Below are 25303 nucleotides of genomic sequence, written 5' to 3'. Positions count from 1 at the left end.
AATCGGACTGAGTGGAACATATCGGTGAAAATCACGTTAACGAACAAAAGTTTTGTATTCAGCATTTTGTTAATGAATGTTTTCTGATTAAACTGCTCATTAGATCAATATACCGTGAAGAAATAAATTGGCGCATGGAACACGTAATGCAACACCTCTGTGCATTAATTGTTTCTCTTTACGTTATCGTAGTTTAATAATTATCATTTTTATCTATGGCTACATTTATTTTTACTAGCTTGTATGATTTCAGATATATTCTAAAAATAGAACTAGGAAAAAAAAATCAACAATCGGTTGTGGTACCAGCCAAGGTCCAGGTCGACATCAATTTAATGACATAGGAATTGATTGAAGAGCAATATACCCTGGGATTTTTTGCTTTGTTTTTGTTTTTGCAGAATGATAGTTCCATTTGAACCTAGGAGGTGCACCTTTCTAGGTATTATCTCCTCCTCCTCCTCCTCCTCCACCTCCTCCTCCTTCTTCTTCTTCTTCTTCTTCTTCTTCTTCTTCTTCTTCTTCGTATCCAACCAAAGTGCCACATTTAGAGAAGGGTCCCCTATATTTCAAGTTTATGCAACATTTCACTGTGATGGGAAGAAAATAAATACCTATTTGCTGTCTATGTTAATCTACGTCCGGTTATCGATTTTTTCTTGCTTGTGACGCCGTCTCCTTGGCCAGCATAGCAACCGATATCACTCATCCCACACACTGGCATTCGATAAACTGCTCCTTTTAGGGAAACTTTTTAGCTACACTTTTGTGCGCTTCAACCTGCACTATTAAGGACAACTTATACTACACGTTCACTGCGTTGGCCGTCCATTACGGTAACTCCTTTTTCAGTCTGCCTAGTAATCATCCGATTTTTGTGTGACGTTCAGCCACAACGAACATCCATCGACTAGTCTTGCCGAACTGTTTCTTCGACCTTAATGACTTCTACATTCCACCACCGTTGGAGAAGTAACCCGGCACATCTAGCATCGCCAACCTTTTCAGTGAGGCCTATAGCGTAACCTACTATTTTCCATTATCTGTACCTTTACAATCAAATAAACTGGTCATTTGTGATTTGCACATTTAAATTTTGTGTCTGTCATGTTTTATTGTCATTGCAATATTTGTCTTGTGTAATAAGTAATAGCATTAATCACCATTATTAACACCTACAACATTTCTTTCCACTTTTCCATCACTTCCACTTTTTCTTCCTACTACTTTTTACAAGGAAGTCATCACTTATCAAGGTCCGAAGGTCACTCGAGGATAAGCGTTAATAAATTTAAGGCGGTAGTATAGTAATCCGTAATGACTTAAATTGGGTAAGATGTGATTCTTTAAAGGGACACTTCAACAAGAACTTGTTTACATTGGACTTGAAGGATACAATATTATTCTGATTTAAAATATACACAAATGAAAGATGCGACAATTTTATTGCCCACCGCTCACCATTTCCCTAAAAAAGTCTTCACGCGAGAGTTCATAACTGACTGAACACTGACAGCGTTATGACGGGGTTTCTTTTAAATTCCTGTTGAACGCAGAGTTTAATCATGCGAAGGCGATCCTTAATAGCTATGTATTGAAGATGGAAGCTTCTGGCATGAAGAGAGGAACATATCACTATTCTTTCCTCTAAAAATGCCAAATGAACCTTTATTAAGCACCTGTATGTACTACAATCTGTCTCACACGTCTGTATACATATTATCACTTTTTTTTTTTTTGCTCAACACATACCTCCTAACACCCAGGCTAGTCTATAATATAAATCTCACCTGTCTGTTTAAATGCATGTATGTATGTATGTATGCTTAAAACTTTCGACAGCGACGACGAATTTTCACGAGATCGGTATCGTTTTAAAGTTCGATCCTTAAGACGACAAAAATCGAAAAATTGGCTGAAAACATTAATTCCTTTACTCGCAACTGGGCACTTTTCTACAGGAAGGGGTCGCTTTATCGCCGATATTTTCAAAAGTTATCCCCTCTTTTCGATTGACTAGCCTTAATTTACGCATTCGTCACTTCTGGTTTGCCAATAGACGCAACAGCAAAGACGACACATTTTTTGTTGTTGTTTTTCTTTTTCATGTTCTTTTCCTCCTTTGCGGTACGGGTTCGAGCCTGCCTGCTTACTAATTTTTTTTTTTTTGCTCAACACACACTTCCAAACACTCGGGCAACGAGGCTAGTATATATATATATATATATATATATATATATATATATATATATATATATATATATGGAGAGACGAAAAAGGAACATAGAAAGTTATATTTTCATGAACGTTTCTTCTTTCATAAAATGTGTATCTTTGTTTTACTTTTTATTGACTGATTATATATATTACCTACAATAATTTAATATATATATAATCAGTCAATGAATCAGAAAACAAAGAAACACTCATTTCATTTCAATTTACACATCCACATTTGAATTACAACGGCTATATTTATTCCAAAAAGAGCATAAGTTGCATCATATATTTTAAAAAGTCTAAACAGCTATATGACGTTAAAATAAAAAATCGAATCTTACTCATTCCAAAGCGCTAAAAATATTTTAAAATTCCAACGGCTGTTTTTCATTCTGAAATAGAACAAAGACATCCTTATTTTATTTTCTTCAATTTAATCATCCATAGAAAGTCCTGAAATAAAGACGAAACGTTGATGAACATATAACCTTGTTTGTTCCTTATTTTTCTCTCCATTTCGTCAGAATATTATTTCCTTTATTCTTATCATGTATATATATACGGAAAATTTTCATTATATATATATGTGTGTGTGTGTGTGTGTGTGTGTGTGTGTGTGTGTGTGTGTGTGTGTGTGTGGTGTGTGTGTGTGTGTTTTAATTATTACAACCTCAAGTGTATTAATTTTTTTGGAATAATTAAAAACATATTTTGCTCTACTAACTTATTGAGCACTTTTTATCTTTGTTTATTTTTTGCCACATATACCGCTTAATATATATATATATATATATATATATATATATATATATAGTTAGTTAGTTAGTTAGTTATAAAATATATATGGTGATTAAGCTACACTGAATATTCCGCGTTTCATCCACTCTAGGATCCTTCAGCCTGAAGAGTCCTAGAGTGGATGAAACGCGGAATATTCAGTGTAGCTTAATCGCCATATATATTTTATAGCTAACTAGCTCTACCTACGTATTGAGTACATTTTAAGTAAATACTTAAAGTTTACGCATAAATTTATACTTTCCTATATTAATTTTATGTGAGTAAATGAAGTAGTTATATACACACACATATATATATATTCGGATTATGTATTTGAACTTGTTCTTTTCTCTTCTCAATGTACAATGAAAAGGTGCAACACCCAGGATTTAGAAGCGAAATGTTCGAAAGAAAAACACGCTTTATTCAGTTCGTCCGATTACTGTGGAATTATTACGGACCCTAACAGCGTTTTCGGCGACTGTGTGGCTGCAGACAGCAAGAGTGCACAGCAATATTTCGACTCATGCATGTTTGACGTGTGTGCAAGCCATGCTGACAACGACTCTGCCCTTTGCGACAACATCGAAGTATTCTCTGTACATTGCCGAGACATGGGTTTTGTGGCGAATTGGCGGGATAGAGATTTCTGTCGTAAGAATTGTTTTCTTTTCTTTTTTTTTTTTTATACATTTTTGTCTTTCTCTATTTATTTTCTTTGTCACGAATGACGGTCAACGCTGGTTTATTGTAAATTCTTTTTTATTTACGTCATTTTTACACTGTTCTCATACTCTTCTCTTATACTGCAGCAACTACTTTTACTAATACTGATACTACTATTAATACTTATACTAATAATAATACTAATACTGTATTTTGCGCTATTGCAACATCCATTTCCCATCGACTTCTCGCTCGCAATACCTCCTGGCATTCCCTGGAATCTGAGAGACAATAAACCTTTCCAAGTATCCAGTAGTACTCTCGCAGCCTTCTAGTAGTGCTCTGTTTGGTGTTCTCTCTCTAATTTATGAAACTCATTATGTCTGTCTGTATGTATGCCTATCTGTCTCCATTTTTCGAAGTGTATCTCCTCCGAGATGAAAGGTCGCAGAGAAGCGCGAGGTCAGTCAAATGAGTGTATTTTTTGTGGCCGTTCTTTTATGGGTTTTTAACCTATAAAAATTTTTTGCTAAGACATCAAAATTGAAAGAAAAATGGAATGTGGCAGGCATAAGTCGACTTAGAGTGGTCCTGTATACATGTGCAAATATGCGTTTATACATTAATGTCAGTTCATAGTTTTTAACTATTTCTTATCTGCCTGATGATAGCTTAAACGTTATTGACTAAAACTGAAGTGCTGAATGTTTGGTTTCGATTCTAAATGATGGCACCCAAGTAATTTTATCTTTTTACTTTTTGAAATCACTACTAAGTATATAGTAGTGATTTAAAAAAGTAAAAAAATAAAATGACATGGGTACCGTCAGTTAGAATCGAAACCAAACATTCAGCACTCCAGTTGTAGTCAATAACGTTTAAGCTATCATCAAGCAATAATAATAATCACAAAAAGTCGAGCTGACGTTCAAGTACACTAGTTACATCACGACTGAACCAAATTTCCTGTTGTTCTTAACTAACAAAATTTAAAGTTCAGTTGTACAGCCAGATTGAAGGACGAGTTTACTTTATATATGACGGATGCTCCAAAAGTAATGCCTCCTATTTTTATTTCGTCCAAATGAATCAGAAGGGATTATAAATTGCATTGTTATGATGACTGAACTTATGCATTTATGATATACAAGTTTCGTCTCCTTGTTGCAGACATTGACAGTATAAGAATCTAAGAAACCAATCCCTGTCATGGACGTGCGTCAGAAGCAAAGATGTTTCATTGAATTCCGGGCAAGTGTGCATTAAGAATGGTAGTAACTACGTAGAATTATAAATTCTGAAGCACAAACGGTCGTTCGTTTTACTGATACAACTCCCGTCTGCGTAGTTCTTCAAGTTTTTGGGTTAAAAAATAGGGGACTTTATTCTGAAAAGATCCTCATATGGCAAAAAGTACTCCAGACGTTGATGTACAACCATTATTCATGGTTGGCAAAAGTGCACGGAGAAACGTTGTGACTATGTAGAAAAATAAATTCTGGAACACAAAATGTCGTCCGTTTTAATTGTGCCACTCTCCTTTTTGTAACTCTTCAACTTTTGAGTTAAAAAAATATGAGGCTTTCCTTTTAGAACTACCTTCATGATTAATGCTGATTTTGACTGGATTTAGTATAAATTCTAAGTAAGTAATGATGCAGATACCATCCATCCTAACCTTTTTTTAACAAGGGAGTCACCACTTATCAAGGCCTGAAGGTCACTTGAGGATAAGGGTTAATAAAACTGAGGTGGTAGTCTAGTAATCGTTGGAGGGACAGCTCAACAAGAACTTGTTTACATTGGACTTCAAGGCTACCATATTGTATTCAACCAGGAGCAGGCTATTGGAACAATGTTCTACAGGAGCGGGGGTAGTTCTAGGAAAAAAAGCTTTGTTTAGATTTAGGCACAGATAGAGAGTGGGGGAAATTGTTGACAGTGATCGTAGCTAGTCTAGTGTTTTTTGTGAAAGTTTAGAAGGACCATCAATTGAAACTCAGGCGGGCACTTGCCATGAAAATAGTGATAGAGCAGAGAGAGGCTCGCAACGTCTCTTCTGTGTGAAAAAGGTTGCAGGGAAGGGAAAAGATCATCATCTACACTAGGTTTCAAAGTCTGTTTTGAACTCTATCAAGGCAAATTTTGGTCTATCAGGGAAACATGGGCAGTAAGGAAATTTCCAAAAGCTTGCAGTTCGAGGGGAAAAAGCTATGATGGAAGAAATGCTTCTAGCATCTGGACAAGTATGCAACATTGTGGTGATGGGACAGAGGCTGGAGCATGCCAAATAGTGTGAAACATATTAGAGTTGAGGCTCGTTTAGGGTCCTGTTTATGAGGCAGAGATTAATATTTGGTGTACAAGTCAGAATATAAAACAATCCTCTGTGCATGGGGGAATGGGGCTTTGTAGAGATATAGAATACTGGAAGTTATGAGAAGCTTTCTAATCCGGTAGAGCGAGCCAACTTTCCTTGTTGCCGCATTATATTATGTAATTCCAATTCATGTTATCCGGGAATGTTAAGCCGAGGAGTTCGAACAATGCTATTAGCTATGTCAGTCGGTGGTTGTATAGGCTTCTTGTATTTGTTAAGGAAAAGTGTTTTGTCTTTGTAGCACAAAATGTTAACATCCATTTAAGTCTGCTCATTCCATTATATATAATGGTGATCATCTTCTAAGGATTCAGTTATTGCCTTGGATATGTGTGTAGTACCCCCCTACATATGTCAAGAAAAGTGTATGAAGTCATTTAAAAAAATCAGGAATAATAAAGGTTCAAGAATCTACCCTTTAAGTACCCCCTCATTAATGTCACGTTTTTTGGAGTTACTGCTAACAATAACAACTTGGGTCTTTTTTTTAAATTAAAATGATCCGATTATATTAGATATTCGTCAGGTAATACAGGAGGAATTAATTTTCATGAGAAAACCTTCATAATATTGTTTATCATAGGCCTTGGAGATATCAAGTACTACCACCCTAGATTTTTATTTTAATTCCATTTTCACCTCAAACAAGGCACATTGCTACTTAGATGTAGAGGTTACTATCATGGACATAAGTTGAAGGGATACTATGTAGGGAGTTGAGCAACAAGATGTCTGTTCATGTTACACTTGAACTTCTGCATGTCAGTACAGTTGATGAAGCAGGAACCTGGAAGGGAGTTCCAAAGTCTAGCAGTTCTGGGGAAGAAACTATTCAAGTAAAAGGCTTTCTTACATCTAGGGATCTCTACTGCGTAGGAGTGGGATTTTGCTGCTTCTCGAGTTTGTCGGGGGGTATTTACGTCGAGGTGGTACAAGAGCTTGTATTTCATCGGAGCATCTACCATTAAAATACTTGTAAAACAGGCAGAGAGATTCAACATTTCGTCGATGAGACAGAGGTTGAAGCTTAGATGACAGTTCAGGACCTATCAGCTTGGCGACTCTCTTTTGAACCCTGTCCAGGAGCGAGAGACTAGGAGCTGATGCACCAGCCCAAATGTGACAACAATACTTCAGACGAATAGTGGCCTTGTAGGGATACAGAATATTTTCTAGCACGGTAGAGAGAGCCCACCTTCTTAGCAGTAGCCTTGGCAATGCTCTCAATGTATTTGTTCAAACTTATGTTCCCTGTGACCATTAAGTCCAGGAGTTTTAACAAAGTACTTTCAGGTAATATATCTTTAGTCATAGCTATTGGTAATTGAGAAGCTTTCTTGTAATTATTGAAAGAAACGAGCTTAGTCTTGGCAGCATTGAATGTGACCATCCATTTTTGTCTCCATTCCACTACAGACTGGAGGTTGTCCTCTAGAGTTTTCGCCATTGCCTTGAATATGTCTTCATTTGTTTTCCTCTCATACCTGTTATAGAGCGTCGTGTCATGAGCAAATATACCCATCCCAGAGACTATTTTATTATGAATATCAGGAATAATAAAGGTCCAAGGATCGACTCTGAGATACACCTGCCTTTATAGCACATTGTTTAGACGTACAACAATTGAGGACAACCTCTTACTTAAGAAGGAATTAATTATGTTAAGTATTTGTCCAGTAATATCATAGGATCTGATTTTCATGAGAAGACCATCGTGCCATATCCTCTCAAAAGCCTTAGATATATCTAGGATTACTGCCCTCTGCTGCCTTATCCAGTGCATGGTATATACGTTCAGAGATTACAGTTAGAATGTCTAGAGTAGAATGGGCTTGTCTAAATCCATATTGATGGATCGGACAAAAGTTTAGCAACTGTAAGATGGTTGACTAGAGCTTGATTAATTATGGACTCAAATATTTTGGCAAAAAGAGGGAGGAAGCTAATGCTAATAAAGCAATAATTTAATGGATCACTTCTTTCACCAGAATTCTTGTAAACTGGTACCACAGAAGCAGTTTTCCAGCAGTCAGGAAAGCATGATTCGTTAAGGCATTTGTTGAAGAGTTTGAAAAGAACTGGAGCAACCTCAGCGGAGCATTTTTTTAATACTGCAACCGGGATGAGATCAAGTCCACATGCCTTTGAGGTGTTTAGATTTTTTATTATATGTATTTGAGAAGGGGTCATTTTCAGATCACCTAGTGTGGTTTCTGTCCGCAAAGGAAAATCAGCAAGGGAGTGGTTTGCTGGGTCCACAGTAAAGTTTGATCCAAACTGACGGGCAAGCATGTTAGCTTTCTCGGTTGCCGTGCAAACAACCTCATGATTGAAGATTCCCTACAAATGCATACCAACACAAACACATACACACACGCACACACACAAGCACACACCTCTCCCTATATCATTCGCTCTCTCACACACAAACGCACACACACACACACCTTCCTATATCACTCTTTATATCCTTCTTTTTATGGTAGTTTATTCAATGTGCACACTAACACACACACATATACCTATATCACTTTCTCTTACAAACGCACACACACCTGCCTATATCATTCTCTCTCTCACACAATTACACACAAACACCCACACACACACCTCCCTATATCAGACTCTCTCTCACGAACACACACATGCAAACACACACACACACACACACACACACACACACACACACACACACACACACACATCTGCTTATATCATTCTCTTTCTCTTTTCCTGTTTGTTTGTTACTTTCTCCAGCCATTAAATGCGAAGACAACATGCACTACAGTCCTGATGTTTCTGGATGCCCGGCATCCTGTATGCATCCGGATGCTCCCAGTACATGCATACTTCCGTCAAGCGAGGGATGTCAGTGTGATGATGGTATGTTGCTGAATGGAAAGAGTTGCACTCACATGTCTATGTGCGGTTGCTTCGACCAGGATGGAGACTATACTTCAGTAAGTAATCATTGTCATGACTCTAATTTAAGATAGCTAACTTCGCACTCATCTATAAAATTTTACGACTTCATATTGCATATTTAGTTTTTCGTACTAGTGCATATTGTGAAGCAGGCGTATCTCAACGTTCAATCGGCTTTGGTCAAAACATGACGTCAACAGTCAGTGGCTGATAAAATCATAACAACACTACGTAAAAGAAAATAACAAAATGAATAAATGTAAAATGTAGAAACCAAAAACCAAAAACGACCTACCGTAATTTATTATTCATTGTTTTTTAATAATAAGTGTCAAGAAAATGTAAGAAGAAGTAAAAATTAATTGAGAAGGAGGGGGGAGGTAAAATAATTTTAAGGAAATGGTTTAAAAAACATTTCCTTAAAATTAAAAGGGTTCAAAGAATTTTTTTTACGAATATATTTTGCCATTTTTTGTTTTTGTCAAGGAAAACTGGAAACAAAATTGTTTTTTTTTTCAACTATTTCTTTAAAGTATTTTTTTTTTTAAATATATTATTTTTGCATTTTCTAAATTGGAAGAGAGAGTATTAAAGATTCATTATGTTGGTAGTGCTCATAATTTACATATAACAACTGGTGTTTTTTTTTTTTTTTCCTTTTCCAATTTTATCCAAAAGTCGTCTGCTAGACATGCACAGTGCTGTCTCATTGCTATTTAGTGTGCCGCATTGCGATTGGCTGATCGGCATGTTACATTGGACAGTAGCTAAAGACGAGCAGCTGTTCAGCATAATCTGGCTGTTGGTGTCATATTCCGGCCAAAGCTGAGCAAACACTGAGATAAATCTGGTTCACAACATGCATTAGTACCTAGTTTTTTTGTTTTTTTTTTTACTCTTTTTATACCACAAACAAGACACATTGGCATTTGGAATGTAAGCGTCTACTAGTTGGAATAGTGTCTAACAGGAGACTATGGGGAGTTGAGCAGAGATATGTCTGTTCTCATCATATTTAAACTTCAGCAGGTTAGTACAACCAAGGAAGCAGAAAATAGCAGAAATGCAAAAGTCTAGCAGTCTGTGGAAAGAAACTATCAGAGTTGAAGGCTTTCTGCCATGTAGGGACCTCGACAGTGAAAAGGTGGAATTTTTTGGCTTGTCGTATTAGTCAAGTGCTATAAGTTCATCAGACCACATTTCATTAAAGTCCTTGAAAAACAGGCACAAGGATATGGCATAGGAGAGGATGGGGCAGAAGTTGGAACTTGGTCGACAGTGCTGTACAAACTATATTTGAGACTCTTTTTAGAACCTGTCTAAGAGTGAGATACTAGAGACAAATGTACCAGCCCAAATGTGGTATGGGCGAATTGTAGCTTTGTAAAGATATAAGATTTTCTCTGACATAATTTTCTAGCACAGTAGAAGTGACTCGCCTTTTTTGCGGCAGCCTTGGCAATATCTGTAGTTACCCTTACCCCACCACGATTCATATAAGTCTTAATGTTTTTCAAAGTTGTTCAAACTTTCTCCTCTTCATCCTTATCAGCTATGACTGGAACATTTTTCATATTGTTACAGTTGCCATCTTGGTAATGTCCATTTCAAACAGTTGCAAGGAATAATCTGAATCAGTTCGTCTGGAGCAGGACTTTTTTCTGTCATCACTAAAATAAGTTTGCCCCTTCTACCTTCCATCCCCACTCAAATGGTGCCATTTCATCACTACATCTCATCCACTCCAAAACATGGTAGTAAGTCCGCAGAGAATGAAATCTACAGGCAGAGGCGGTTGGATGAAGTCGTTCTGGCGTGACGAACATGTTTACCCTGGCAACTTTCTTGTAGAACATGCCAGAGAGTCACCAGTGCACCACAGCGGATCCCCACCTAGAGCAGACAATCGATTTGATTGAAAAAATGGGCGATTTCACAAATTTCAATGAGAATAAAATACGAGAGAATGAAACATTCATTAATCCTCATTCAATCCCGGACAATGTTGGGTCTCCCCGCTAGATGATTGTATTTTTTTACTAATATTCACCCCAAACAAAACAAATTGCCACTGAGATGTAAGCATCTACTGTGAATTAGGGACCATACTTACAGGGACAGTCTAAGGAGGGAGTTGAGCAACAAGATGCCAGTTAACATTACGTTTAAAATTCTGCATGTTAGTACAGTCAGGGAAGCAGGAAACAGGTATGAAATTCCAATTCTAGCAGCTCAAGGAAAGAAAATATTAAAGTAAAAAGGTTTCCGTATCTGGGGACCTCTACATTTTGCTGTTTATCAATTTAGTCATGAGTGTTTACGTCGAGGGGGAATCTGTGGTACTAGTTCATTAGAGCACATTCCATTAAATTATTTATTCAATAAAGCACAGGGATGTGACATTGTGGCGATGGGACAGTAGTCGGAGTTTGGTTGATAATGCAAGACCTATTAGATTGAAGACACGTTTTCGGACCTGTTCAATAGAGAAAGAGAAAGACTAGTGGTTGATACACCGACCCATATGTGGATACAAACGCTCTGTGCATGAGAAAACGGTGACTTTGTAAATATATAAAATACTGGCAAGTGTGAATAGTTTTCTAGTATGGTATAGGGAGCCCACCTTCTTTGGCGTATCCTTAGCAATGTCTTCTATGTATCTCTTAGAATGTCTGAATGTTATTTTTAAATTTTAGATTTTATGGCATGTGTCTTTACTTATTTTTTTCCTTCGGACCTTCAAGGTGTTTTCACTTATAAAGGAGGTCATTGAGGATATCATATGACATATTTGTTCTTAGGAAGAGGGAATAATTTCAGTGATCTAAAAATATGTAAGATTTTTTAAAATAAAATATTTCATATTAACATTCATTTCGAACCAAGATCACAGTGTAGTATCTGTTCTTATACTACACATCACCTTTTCTATCCTTGGTCAGTGGAGGAGAAAGATCTTTCATGACTGAGATAAGTTTTATTTTTGTTCCTATTCAGAGTGTCCCTTTGGGGTAGCTGGATTTTCCCTACATTAAAAATAGACCTTGTGTCTCCCTCTCCTCTTCGTGACGAGGAAAGTAAATACGAGCATTCATTTATAAGTCCTCATGCATAATACAGACTATGCTGAAATAATGACGTTATTATTTATCACGAGGTACGTGCAAAATGAATACCTAATGCTAAAAATGTATAAACGTTTTGACCCCTTAAAAATTCACCAAAAACAGGAATTAACCAATGTTAATTAAGTTTTCAGTATTTATCAAATAATGATGACGAAATATAATGAACCTATTAGTTTTATTTGAATCTTAGTGGAGATGTATTATTTTGTTAAAACAAAACAAAAAAAAAACACTTTTACTAAACTTATGGTTTTCAGTAGTTAAAAAAAAATTAATGAATTTATTTTTACTTTTTTTATAAAAATAAAGCATCATAAATTGTAACAATAAAAAAGAAAATTTAATTTTTTCAGGAACATTAAGAAAAAGCCCTCAAAGTCCGTATTAATGAATTTGATATAACTTGAAGAAAAAATAATTTCTCGAACTACCGATATTATTATTGAATTAAGCATTTATTTATTCAATATTTTTATACAAAAAAATTATAATTGCAAAAAATATTTCTCCTTTTTTTTCAGATTACATGTTTCGCATAATCTTTATATGTAAGATTCTAACATTTTTCTTGCTTGAATGAATGTCAAACATAAGTTTTAAATGATCTTGAAAAACGTTAAAAAGAATATTTTGATTTAAAAGCAGGAACACAGAAAAATAATTAAATGAAACAATGGTAAAAATTATACAAACGTTCATGATAGGAATGTACGGATGCACGACTGGAGGGGGACAGAAAACCACCACTCCCTATCCCCCTTTAATTACCTGACTTCATTTTCAGACAAAGTTTCTGACATTTTGAGCTTCCGTAGAATTATTGCTTGGACGATTTTTTTTGTTGTTGTAATTGCATGAAGCCAAAATCTCTAGCTTTTAGGGGCTAATTAAGCTACTTTTTTTGTACAAACAAGGTACTTTTTTTTATTTAATTCAATATATTAGGATTTTACTAATTATCTTTGAAATACACTCAGAAAACTAATATTTATCTTTCAAAGGATTTTTACAATGGATTTATTTAACTTCAAAATTTAGCTGAATATTTCAGCTTCCAAATGTCGCTATGAAAACATTTTCCATTATAACTTTTTTGTCACATATACAAATATTTTTTTTCCTTTTGGAAATTAACTTTAGGCTTTAATCTTTCAAATACGATCAAAAAGTAGTCGGAAACCTTCAAAAAGAAAAAAAATTATGATAAACCAACTTTTAAAACCACGTCCCCATTTTTTCTGCCGTTTTTGCCCATACCTATTATATAAGGAGGGGAGAGCGTTTTGTAACTGTTCTGTACTTTCAACTATCAATTTCATAAACAAAACATACTGTAAAAATTTAATTTAACTGGAAAATCTCATCTAAAAAAGAAAGCACAGTCCGTTTTCTTCACAAGTATCCATTAATTAATTAATATTAAAACTAGTGATGGGACGATTCCAATACTTTCCCCGATTCTGATACAATTACCAATTCTCTTCTAAATTCCCGATTACAATGTTATTACCGATTCCAATTCTTTTAAAATCTTTAAATATTTAACTATATGGTTAGGTTCTTTTTTTTGGGGGGGGGGGTCGGATTGAAGTAAAACCCCATGTAGTATGTGCATATATGTTACCAAACATAAAAATATTCGTAGGGTTGCTCTATAGATTTCAGTTTTACTGGTTGTTTAAAATCAATAAATATTTATTATTTCTAAATTATTATCAACAATGGAAAATTATGGTTTAATCGAAAACAAACAAACAAGAACAATTTAAAAAAATAGTTTTTGTCAACTGAAAATATGGCAAAATAGTTTTGGATTCTTATACCGATTTCGATAACCGTCAAAATTCCGATGCTTTTTAATTCCCAATTCTGATTAATTGTCGCAACACAAATTAAAAGTCCATTAATAATTTTCTAATTATGATGGATTTTTTTCAATCCAAATGTATTTATCATTTTTTTTATTAACTTTCAGTTCCATTGGCCGTCCTTATATTATTTTATAAATGCAGGTGTGCATTATTTTGCTAATGACACCACACTTTATAATAAACAAAAGCCGAATGTACAAATATCCAAGGCAGCGGAAGAAAGCTTAGAGAATGACAGTCAGTTTGTAATAGAATGGGGCCATAAGTGAACGATAATATTTAATGCTACTAAGACCAAACTTCTTGCCTTTAACAATTACAAAGACTTTTTCAACCACGAATTGCCATTACAGATAACACTTTATGTGAGAGATCATCGTTCAAACTCCTTGGCTTAACAAATATATTGAGGACATTGCTAAGTCTGCCGCAAAGAAGGTGGGTTCTCTCTACCGTGTTAGAAAATTACTCCTACTTGAGGTCTCTAGATGCCGGAAAGACTTCTATTCTAACAGTTTCTTCCTTCATGCTGCTAGATTTGGAACCCCCTTTCTCTCACCTGCTTCCCTGATTTTACTGGCATGCAGAAGTTTAAAGATATTGTGAACAGACATCTTGCTGCTCAACTCCCCACAATCCCCTGTTAGACATGATCCTACATAGTAGTTCCTTACATCCAAATGGCAATACGCATTGTTTGGGGGGAGGAGAGTTTTAGAAAAATATTACTAAGTAATACGTAACATTATTTTTGTCCGTTTTCAGCTCGGTGAAGAAAAGATGGCAGCGGATTGTAGTCAAGTGTGGAAATGCACTAAGAAAGGGGATCATCCCGAATTGGTGCCTTACAAAAAGCTTAAGTGCCACGAGAATGCACAGTGTGTGATCAATGACGGAGAGCGCATGTGCAAATGCAAATCGGGATACACCGGCGATGGTTACTCGAGTTGTAAAAAAGGTGACGACAAGAAGAAAGGTAAGAATTGAGCTTTTAGTAATATTTTTATGGAAATCGCTCCAGACAAAAGGTTAACCACCTGAAGAAGGGCACAGGAATAGTTGGCCGAAACGTGATGAAACAGCAACAATTATGAAGATGATGATAACATCCTGCAAATAAAACAGATTTTAAAAAAAGTTTTCACATAGTGCTCAAACGAGGTATTTAATTGAATAATGTTTTAACATTCTAAGTGTGTTTTTTTCTTTCTTTTTTGTGCAATTAACCGCCATTTTGAATTACTACCATTTCCTCTCATAACTTACGTAAAGTTTACTATTTATTTACAATGCATCACGATGATATTCTTTTGTTAAATAAATGGTTAAAAGTTAAATTAGTTATCTATCTATCTATCTATCTATCTATCTATCTATCCAGTAATATTGTTAAACTAGTTTATATTGGAAGTTATTTATTGTTTAGAGAATAGAATTGTTCTGGAATATAAAAATAGGTTTTAACTGAAGATGTTTACAGAAATTAGATAAGTTAAAATTAAACAAAATGACTTTCAACAGTTGCGTACGTGACAGAGGGCACACGTTAAGAGATGTGTGCTTTTGATGATGACGTAACAGACCTGACAGGTCAAGAGGTCAAGAAGATTAGATTGAAGAGTTTGAGTTTGAGTTTGGTCACGAAAGTGAGCAGACGTATTCAAGTCCGGGAAGCGGGGCAAAAAGTAACAAGCAATGCAGACACGTAAGCAGATTTATTGTGAAGACCACTGAGACAGCTGAAATAAATTTATATCTTAAAAATATAAAGTGTTGTACTGTGGTTTCACAAAAAAACGAAAAAACTGGTGTCTCGATCGGTTAGGGTGCTGATCGTTGCATGTGGATCAGAGAACTCAGCAGTGAAGACAGAAGAAGTTCCGGATAAAGAAAAGGTATGAAGGCCATATACTTCTTATAAAATATGATACCTTTATGTAAATACGAACTGCAATATATCCCCATGGCTATACTATACAACATGACTCAGTTTAGACATCAATTATATATCATCCTGGCTGTGCAACATACAACTCCAAATCCGACGGAAACTTAAAAAATTTGAAACAATTTTTGGAACTGTATTTTATTCTTAACAAAATAAAAACAAAACAGCAAGTAAACCACATTTTATTGTCATCATATAATAATTTCAATCAAATTATAATGGATCAGATTCAATGCAAATCTGATATACGAGGTCATTCCAAAAGTAAGGCTTATCATTTTTTAACTCGAAAACTAAAGTGTCGAAGAGCTACAAAAACGGAAGTAGTGCTATTAAAGCGATCTATCTTTTGTACCCTTTTAATGATACCATTCCGGTCGGAGCTCTTTAATTTTACTTTTACTTTTGGAACGACTATTGAAAATGTTTGATTCAATATTACTGACAGACTGGAATTTTCGAGAGGGGTTGTAATAAGTTTTATTACTTCTATTCTTTTTTATTCAGAGGCCGCTGCTTCTTACATGAAAATGAATATGCCGCAACGAGTAACGTGTGGAAACATCACCTGTCACCCATACGCGACGTGTACTAACGGTCGGTGCCTCTGCAAACAAGGCCTGCGTGGAGATGGCGTCAAAGTGTGCGAAGGTAACGTATACGATTCACACACAACTTTTCTTAAGTGTCTTTTACCAAAACCACACGCCACTCATATTCCCTAAGTATTTATTTAAACATGTTCATCTCTCTCTCTCTCTCTCTCTCTCTCTTTCTATTTGTCTATTTCCCTTCTCCCTCTCTCTCCCTTTATTTCTGCTCACTCGTTATCTCTTACTTTATCTTTTTCTGCACCTCAGTTTTAATTCCTAAGTATTTATTTAACCCTCAAAAGTAAAGCCCGCCCTTCTCTTTTTGACTCTCTCTCTCTCTTTCTCTCTCTCTCTATCTCTCTGTTTCTCTCTTTCTTTATTGCGTTTTCTTTTTCTGTTCTCATATTTCGTTTTCCTTCTCTTTATTTTCTTTGCTTGCTCCACTTTATCTCTCTTTTCTCTTTCCTTTCTCTCCCTATTTACCCTTTCTCTCTTTATTTCTCTCCTATTTCTCTCTATTTCTCTCACTCTTTCTTCTTTTCTCTCTTTCTTCATTTTCCTCTCTTTTTTCTCCCTCTTCACTCTCTTTCCCTGATACAGATAAAAGAACGAATATGTGGAAACGAGTAACGTGTTGTAACATCAGATGTCAACCATGCGCTGTGTGTTTTAAAGGGCGATGCATCTGTAATCAAGGCTTGCATGGTGTCAAAGTAACAGCAATAGTAACGCCTACGATTCGCACACAACTTTCCTTACGTATCTTTTTCCAAAGCTACACGTCACTCTTAGCTCTTAAAACGTTGAAAAACTACGGAGACGGAAATGGTACCATTAGAACGAGCAACTTTTTGTGTTCGTTTTAATGGTATTACTCCCGTCTTCGTGACTCTTCAAACTTTTTAGTTTAAAAAGTAGGAGGCTGTATTTTGTAACGATCTTCGTAAGTGTTTGATTCTTTCGAAGGGGGGAGGGATTGTTAAAAGTTTTATTGCTTCTATTCTTTTTTATTCAGAGAGCGTTGCTTCTTACATGAAAATGAATATGCCGAAAGGAGTAACGTGTGGGAACATCACCTGTCACCCATACGCGACGTGTTTTAACGGTCGGTGCCTCTGCAAACAAGGCCTACATGGAGATGGCGTCAAAGTGTGCGAAGGTAACGTATACGCATTCACACACAACTTTTCTTAAGTGTCTTTTACCAAAACCACACGTCACTCATATCCCCTAAGTATTTATTTAAACGTGTTCATTTCTCTTTCTTTCTTTCTCTCTCTCTCTCTATCTCTCTCTTTCTATTTGTCTATTTCCCTTCTCCCTCTCTCTCCCTTTATTTCTCCTCACTCGTTATCTCTTACTTTATCATTTTCTGCACATGTAAGGTAAACGCCAGGAAACGCCGTATAGAAAGCATTCAGTTAGTTATCTGTTTACCTATTATCTATCTATCTATCGGTCTATCTAATTATCTATGTGTCTAGCGAAGTAAATAACAGAGATTGAATCGTGGGAAACAATAATGTGAGCGAGCATGCAAGTGTAGAAAGGGTCAAAGGGTCATGTTGTGACATATATGGAACTCTGTGAACAATCAGTTTGCCGTCGCAATGTTTCAATGTACCTTCTCGATTTTACGCATCTCTACACGAGAGCAATAAATCTCAGACACAAGACTTTTAATTGTTGAGAACTGCAGATCCCACGAAAGGGGGCTTATCATTTTGCCACAATATCTGTAATGTTCACTCTGTACTTCCTTAGGATTATTTTATTTATTTTTAATTTTTAATTTCTATTTAGTTGAATATTTTTTCAAATCTTGACCTGACCTGGATAATAATCTTTCAAGGTAAGTCAGATGACACAAGTTTAATTAAATAAGAGGGTTTGTATGTATTTGCTTCCCCACTGAGTAAATTAGGCACAGGACCGTTTTTTAATGTGGAGAGATTGGGGAAATGGGGACCACCTCCCTGAGGAGTAGGGGGGCTAAATAGTGACAATTAGTATGAAGGGTTTCCCCTACATGACCAATAACTGATGGCTACAAGAACAATGGTCTTATATGTGGGGTTGCCCCTACATATGGTCTTTGCTTGAACTTTGTTCTCCAGGCCCCGTACGACCAGGACGGGCTAGGGTTACTAAGTCCTTTTAATTATAAAGTTGATTACAAAATATTCTATCATTTTCAACATTTTGGCAAACGCCAGAAATGTTGCCTTCGAAACTTTGCATCATATATGAAGCGACCACCAGTATACGGTATAATCATGTTGAAATACCTATTGTCGTCAGATCATCAAAGTTAAGCAACAATAAGCCTGGCCAGTACCAGATAGGTGACCACTTGGAAATACTTGGCACTGTATGTGGGAGGACGTTGACACATCCCTGTAAAAACTGCAAAAACAACGTCGTCATTTTTACTGAGATATTGTGCATCCGTCTGTGACTGCTTGTGAACTTAATATTCCCTTGAAACTTACTCATCCGAGGGAAGTTGGTTCAACCTGCCTAGAGTGAATGTTGGTAGTATATAACCACCAGATCGACAATGTCGTTGTCGTCGAGCTGAGGTATGGTTCTAGTCAATTCTAGAAGGTCCATTCTCCCAGGCTTTGCCATCTTTGTAGTTTATTGCTAATCGCCTATTGGGAATATTGGGAGACAGTGACAGAGCGAGAGAGAAAGAGAACGAGGGAACTAGAAAGAGAGAGAGAGCGAGAGAGAGTGTGTGTGTGTGTGTGTAAGAGAGAGAGAAAGAGAGAGAGAGAGAAGAAGAAGAAGAAGAAGAAGAAGAAGAAGAAGAAGAAGAAGAAGCACTATTTATTATACCTGATGATCCCATGCAATTAAACATCCGACTTAATATATCTAACTGATATACTCATTGGTATCAAATGTAGGGTGTTACTTATCCAAATAAGTTCATTATATGCTTCTTTACATATAACTCATTCTCAGAATAGGTTGTTTTTATTTAATTTTTAGTTCTAAACAACTGTTATGTTGTTAGTCTTCCGGAAAACACCGGAAACAAATTATAATAGTCGAGTATTATGATCGTTGTAAAATTGTATATACATTCACTACATCTATATGGACTCCTACAACGCAACATAACCTATATTAAGATGAGCCTTGGCAGTATGTGATTCGATATTTTACAATTCTAACACTCTTTGTTATTGTTGTTGTTGTTGTTTGTTTGTTTGTTTGTTTGTTTGTTTAGAATGGAATTCATGCGTCCAGACACTATATATGCGGTAATATCTTTTCTCTGTTCCAGACGTTTGTATTTGTTCTGCGAAAGGAGACCCTCATTACAGGACTTACGATGGCGAGACGCTTACTTTTATGGGACCCTGTCGGTATTTGTTGAGCGGCACAACACCGAAAGCTACAAAATGTCAGTTTCGTGTATTGGTCACTAACGAAAAACGCGGGGGCGTTGGTAAAGTCACGTGGACGAAAGAAGTGGAGATATACATCTACAAACTCCACATTCGAATTGATTCTTCCAAAAAAATTTACGTAAGTGTTTCGATTTCAGTACGTAGCTTGATGGTTAGTGTAGCCAACCGTCCACAATTTTAGAATAGGAGATTTTAATTCGTCTTATTTTATTTACAGCGTATCAATATATATTTATTTTACATGTTGCATTGAATAAGATTCATAAACCTGACTCATTATTCTCCCTATTGATGAGGAAATGGAAATTAACACCTTTTCTAATATATACGGGAACTTCACAGATCTGATAAGAATTGAACACGGTGTGGTAATGAACATAATTAAAAAGATCTACAAAGTTTTATAAACAAAAGGGGATATTACAACACTTATTGATACTATTTAACCTATAAACAGAGAAGAAAATACAGAAAAGTAAATGCAGAAAAAAATTAATTTGGTATTTTGTCTTTTTTATTTTTTAATTTAACTGGTTTTGCAAATTAAAATTTTCTAATTCAAACAAACAAACAAACAAACAAACCCACACTCAGGCTGTATCACAATGCTTTCTAGTATATATATATATATATATATATATATATATATAGATAGATAGATAGATAGATAGATAGAGAGAGAGATAGAGAGATAGATAGAAAGATAGATAGATATCCAAACAATGCCATGAGTTATCTCACAGATAAATTAATCTTGTTGTTTACAGTCTTATAAAATATCGTTAAGAGGAAATATTTTATATAAGACAATTCCAGCTAAATAGATAGCTCAAATACAGATCCTATAATTATATATATATATATATATATATATATATAATTTATTTATACAAACACGGTGTGCTACATATGTACATACATGTTTCTGTATTCGCCCACGTTGGGGGATTACGTCTTCAGGCCAAGAATTATCGTTGAGAACTGATATTTCAAACAAAAACATTTTCTTATTTCGTTTACAAAGTTAGAATGTAACATGGGTGGGGGTTATGAGTGGGAGAGGATAAGTAAGGTCTTTGAAAATAATAAACCTCTTCTTTTTTACTTCTCTTTTTTTTATATATTCCTTTTTGAAGTTTATCTATCCAATCTTTTGGTTTTTACGGTATAAGGTACTTGAGAACTTTGTATTTTTGACTTGCGGTCAATAATTAAAAACATTCCTCATGGCTATTGAGTGCTGACTGGTGTATTCCAATTCACACACACACACACACTCACACATACACATACACACACACTCTAGAAGCAAACATAGGCATATACCTATACTCAGGAGTGGATATACACCGCTCGCTGTATATTACTCACACACACGCACTGAAAACAGACAATAACTAGAAAGATACACAAGAATAAAATAAAATAGGGATAAACTGTTAAATATTAAACAAGAAACTGCTATATCTTGCAAACATTTCAGAATACATGCACTTAAGGAACTCTAAGTTAAGAAGATCAGATAGATCCAGAGGGTCTTATCTCACTAGCTACGTTCGTCGGAAGTACACCGTTTTTGACACACTTGACCAGTTACTTTTGAAATTTGGTTTCCAAAGAGCAGTGAGATAAGACCCTCTGGATCTATCCGCCCAAAGTTATATGGTCTCCCTAAAATCCATAAAGCAGATATCCCATAAAGGCCCATTCTCTCCATGGTAGGGTCATCGCAACACAAGGTCTCAAAATGGATCTTTGACATTTTACAGCTTGTTTTACAACATTATAGTAAATATTGTCTTAAAGATTCATTTTATTTTGCTGACTTTATTAAAAAGTCTAAGATTGTTAATAAGTTTATGTGCTCTTATGACATTAGCAATCTTTTTACATGTGTCCCTGTTTTGGAAACTATAGATATCTGTGCAGAGTTTTTATATCGGGGCCGGATATCACCTCCTCCTATTTCTGAAAACATCTTTATTGAACTTATGAAATTTGCCACGACATCTGTGGAATTTAGTTTCAACAATATTGTGTATCGGCTAAAAATATGGCGTGGCCATGGGGTCAGTACTTGGACCGACCATGGCGATTATTTTTCTGGGGTTCTATGAAGAGCGCTTACTATCTGGACCCATAAAACCATTAGTGTACTTCCGATATGTTGATGACACATTCTGTTTATTTAATAACCAAACGGAAGCAAACACCTTTTTCTCCTTACTCGATGGAATGCACCCCGCGTTAAAGTACACCTATGAGGGAGAGTGCAATTCATCCATAGCTTTCCTTGATGTATTGGTAACAAAAACACCATCTAGTTACCATGCATCTAAATACCGTAAACCGACATTTACAGGATTGTACACTCGTTAGGATTCATTTTGCCCTAAAAAACGTAAGATAAATCTAATTTGGATGCTAACACATCGTGCCCTTATAATTTGTTCCAAGTTAAAATTAGATGAGGAATTGGAAACAATTACGGATACTTTGCGGTGTCAACTACTTGGGTCGAACGACATTAAGATTAGATGGAAGAATCCAACAACATGTACCCAGTAAAATTAGGAATGAAACCTACCGGGCAACGGACGTTGTTACTAGCACATACGGGTATTCAATTACTGATCATTTGCTTAAAAACTCGTCTTGTGCAGCAAACTTTAGCACGGACTCCTTTTCTATTCTGAGTCGTGCTCATTCACTATATCACCTTAAGATCTTGGAGAATATTCATTTTCGACTTAGAAAACCCTCCCTTTGCAAGCAAAGGGAATACCTCCTGAGTTTGAACGTGATTAATATCTAGGGTATTCAACCATAACCCTGTTTATTTGAATCGTTTCCCCACTTTTTTTTCTCCACGTAAATTGAATAAAACGCAATTTTAATCGCTTTTTCATTCTTTCTTTTAAAACTTCACTCGATACAGCTTTTAGAAGCGAGGGTCGAAACCGGTCAGCTGGCTCCCCATTTCTCTTTCTTTCCTCTCCTTTTCCCCTTTTCCCCCCTTTTTGGAGAGAAGATTAATTCATATATATATATATATATATATATATATATATATATATATATATAACTACTTCATTTAATCACATAAATTAATATAGGAAAGTATAAATTTATGCAGAAACTTTAAGTATTTACTTCAGCAGTGCTCAATACGTAGGTAGAGCTAGGCAGTAAGTTATAAAATATATATGGCGATTAAGCTACACAGAATATTTCGCGTTTCATCTACGCTAGGATTCATCGGGCTTTTTTTTTGCCTGATTAATCCTTGCGTGGATGAAACGCGGAATATTCTGTGTAGCTTAATCGCCATATATATATATATATATATATATATATATATATATATATATATATATATATATAATGTTGATGAGTTCCTATTCATCTGATGAGTCAGGGCAGAATAGATTGCAAAATCGACATAATACTGACATGCATGATTCATACGCTACGAAACAGGTACTGCTAAGAATTGAACATTTTAACAGGCTGAAAAGAATAAACGGTAAGATGGACAACATCTTGAAATTTGGAATACATACCTTTTGTCATTTATTTGTATATGTTCTGTAGTTTTATAGACCTTCATAAATTAAAGGATTGGTATAAATATAAGGTGAAATATAATTGCATATGTATAACTTCCCATAAACATATCTATATTTACACACACACACGCACACACACATATACATACATACATACATATATATATATATATATATATATATATATATATATATATATATATATGATTACCACCACGAGAGGATTGGAAATTGATATAATTGGCAGACGGTTAAATATGAGGAATTGATTGAGAACGGATTAAGAAGAATTAGTTTGCATTAAACTTGAAGACGGCCATATTGTAATCAGTTAGCAGACTTGTGGTATTTTGTTCACAAATGAAATGTTCTATGAAAGAAATTTTGTTGTTTTAGAAAGGCGGCGTCTTTCTGTGAATGTTTTACGTGGCGGCAAGCAGGGATTTCAGCTTAGTCGAGCAACTCTTAATAGCATAATGATACAGATGAAAGAAGCTAACAAAATCTCTTCTGCGTGAAAGAAGCTTGAGAGATGAGATGATTCCCCACTAAACTGCAAAAGCAAGAAATAGTGCTCTGAGCTACACCTCTCCAATAAATGACAATAGTACTCCGACTTAGGATATATTCAGGTAGAGAATTGTGGCAGACGTAATGTGCTTTCTGGAGCAATAGAATGATCCAAATACTTTACTGACGACCTTAGAATCAGATTTGATGTAAGTTTCATTTTAGGTCTAATGTGAAAATCAATTTTATAAATTTATCAAATAAGGTTTCCTTTAAGCAGAGAGACATTTATTTCAACTGCGGAAAAATAAGGATCGGGCTTTGCATTTAACAAACCAATTCCCCTCCCCGTTGTGCAAGGGTAAGAAAGATCTTTATCAACAATGTTTTTCGAAGTGTAGCCATAAATAGTTGTGCTATCTGCACTGATGTCAACGAATGGAAAACCATTTATGAAGATCTGGTTGGGCCCAGAATAAATCATTAAGGCACTCCGGCATTGATACTATCTACTTTGGACTTGTGTCCGTAAATGAGAGACCATGTGAAGGTTGCCAACATCCTAAGTGAAAGTGATTGTTGTGGAACGAACTAAATTCGAACTTGGGACAACGACGTCATCAATTCGTGTTGTTCACCACTGAACCACTGTCACTTCATCTTCTGCCAGCTGAAATGGAATGGCTTGAATAGAAATGAGACATTTTTTTATATTTTCTTATAAAATATCATTTTTTCCTTAAAATTATTTTAAGTTTCATATATCAATCATCGCTCATTGTAGCAGATGATGGCGAGCGAAATGATTCACTTGCCATCTGTTGCATAACTTCTTTTTATTGTATTAAACTAAATAAAAAAAAACAACAGCCGTCAGTTAAATCCCCAATCATATGTGCAAACCGGAAGCAAGATGTCACTTAGTTGAACTTGACAGATTTTTTTTGCACTTCGTGACGCTGAACGTTATTCCAACATAAATTATCTAACAGTAAAGTTTGTGCAACCTTTAATTTTTTTTATGACAGCCTGATAATATCTGATCTCGGTAAAGTAATCTGTAATATCACTAAATATAGATTCGAGTGTTCCTTATGCCCCAGTAGACGATATATTTAGCTAGTAGGACGTTTGCGAAAAAGTTATAACATTTCATATCAGTCAAGAATATGTATTCAACAATCAGTCTAACAGGATGTGTCGCTATGACAAAGGTTGTCCTGTTCTGTCGGATGTAAATATTGTTTAGTGAAGGTCTATGCTGTCCAGTTTCACAAACTTCACCTTC

At 35.5% G+C, this 25303-nt stretch overlaps 1 protein-coding gene across 1 annotated transcript in view; it reads left to right on the top strand.

Moving 5' to 3' along the window:
- Positions 1-25303, top strand: part of LOC145277997 (zonadhesin-like) — a 441395-nt gene that overhangs the window by 310078 nt on the left and 106014 nt on the right. The window contains exons 10-15 of the mRNA XM_080130167.1: positions 3374-3654; positions 8804-9006; positions 14739-14949; positions 16429-16572; positions 17530-17673; positions 19810-20054. Coding sequence (XP_079986293.1) covers positions 3374-3654; positions 8804-9006; positions 14739-14949; positions 16429-16572; positions 17530-17673; positions 19810-20054 — 1228 coding nt within the window. The remainder of the gene's footprint in view (positions 1-3373; positions 3655-8803; positions 9007-14738; positions 14950-16428; positions 16573-17529; positions 17674-19809; positions 20055-25303) is intronic.

The sequence above is a fragment of the Euprymna scolopes genome, chromosome 6 (assembly GCF_053919585.1).
Source record: "Euprymna scolopes isolate OS-2025 chromosome 6, ASM5391958v1, whole genome shotgun sequence".
NCBI classification, from domain to species: domain Eukaryota; kingdom Metazoa; phylum Mollusca; class Cephalopoda; order Sepiida; family Sepiolidae; genus Euprymna; species Euprymna scolopes.
This window is presented reverse-complemented; position numbering and strand designations above follow the sequence as displayed.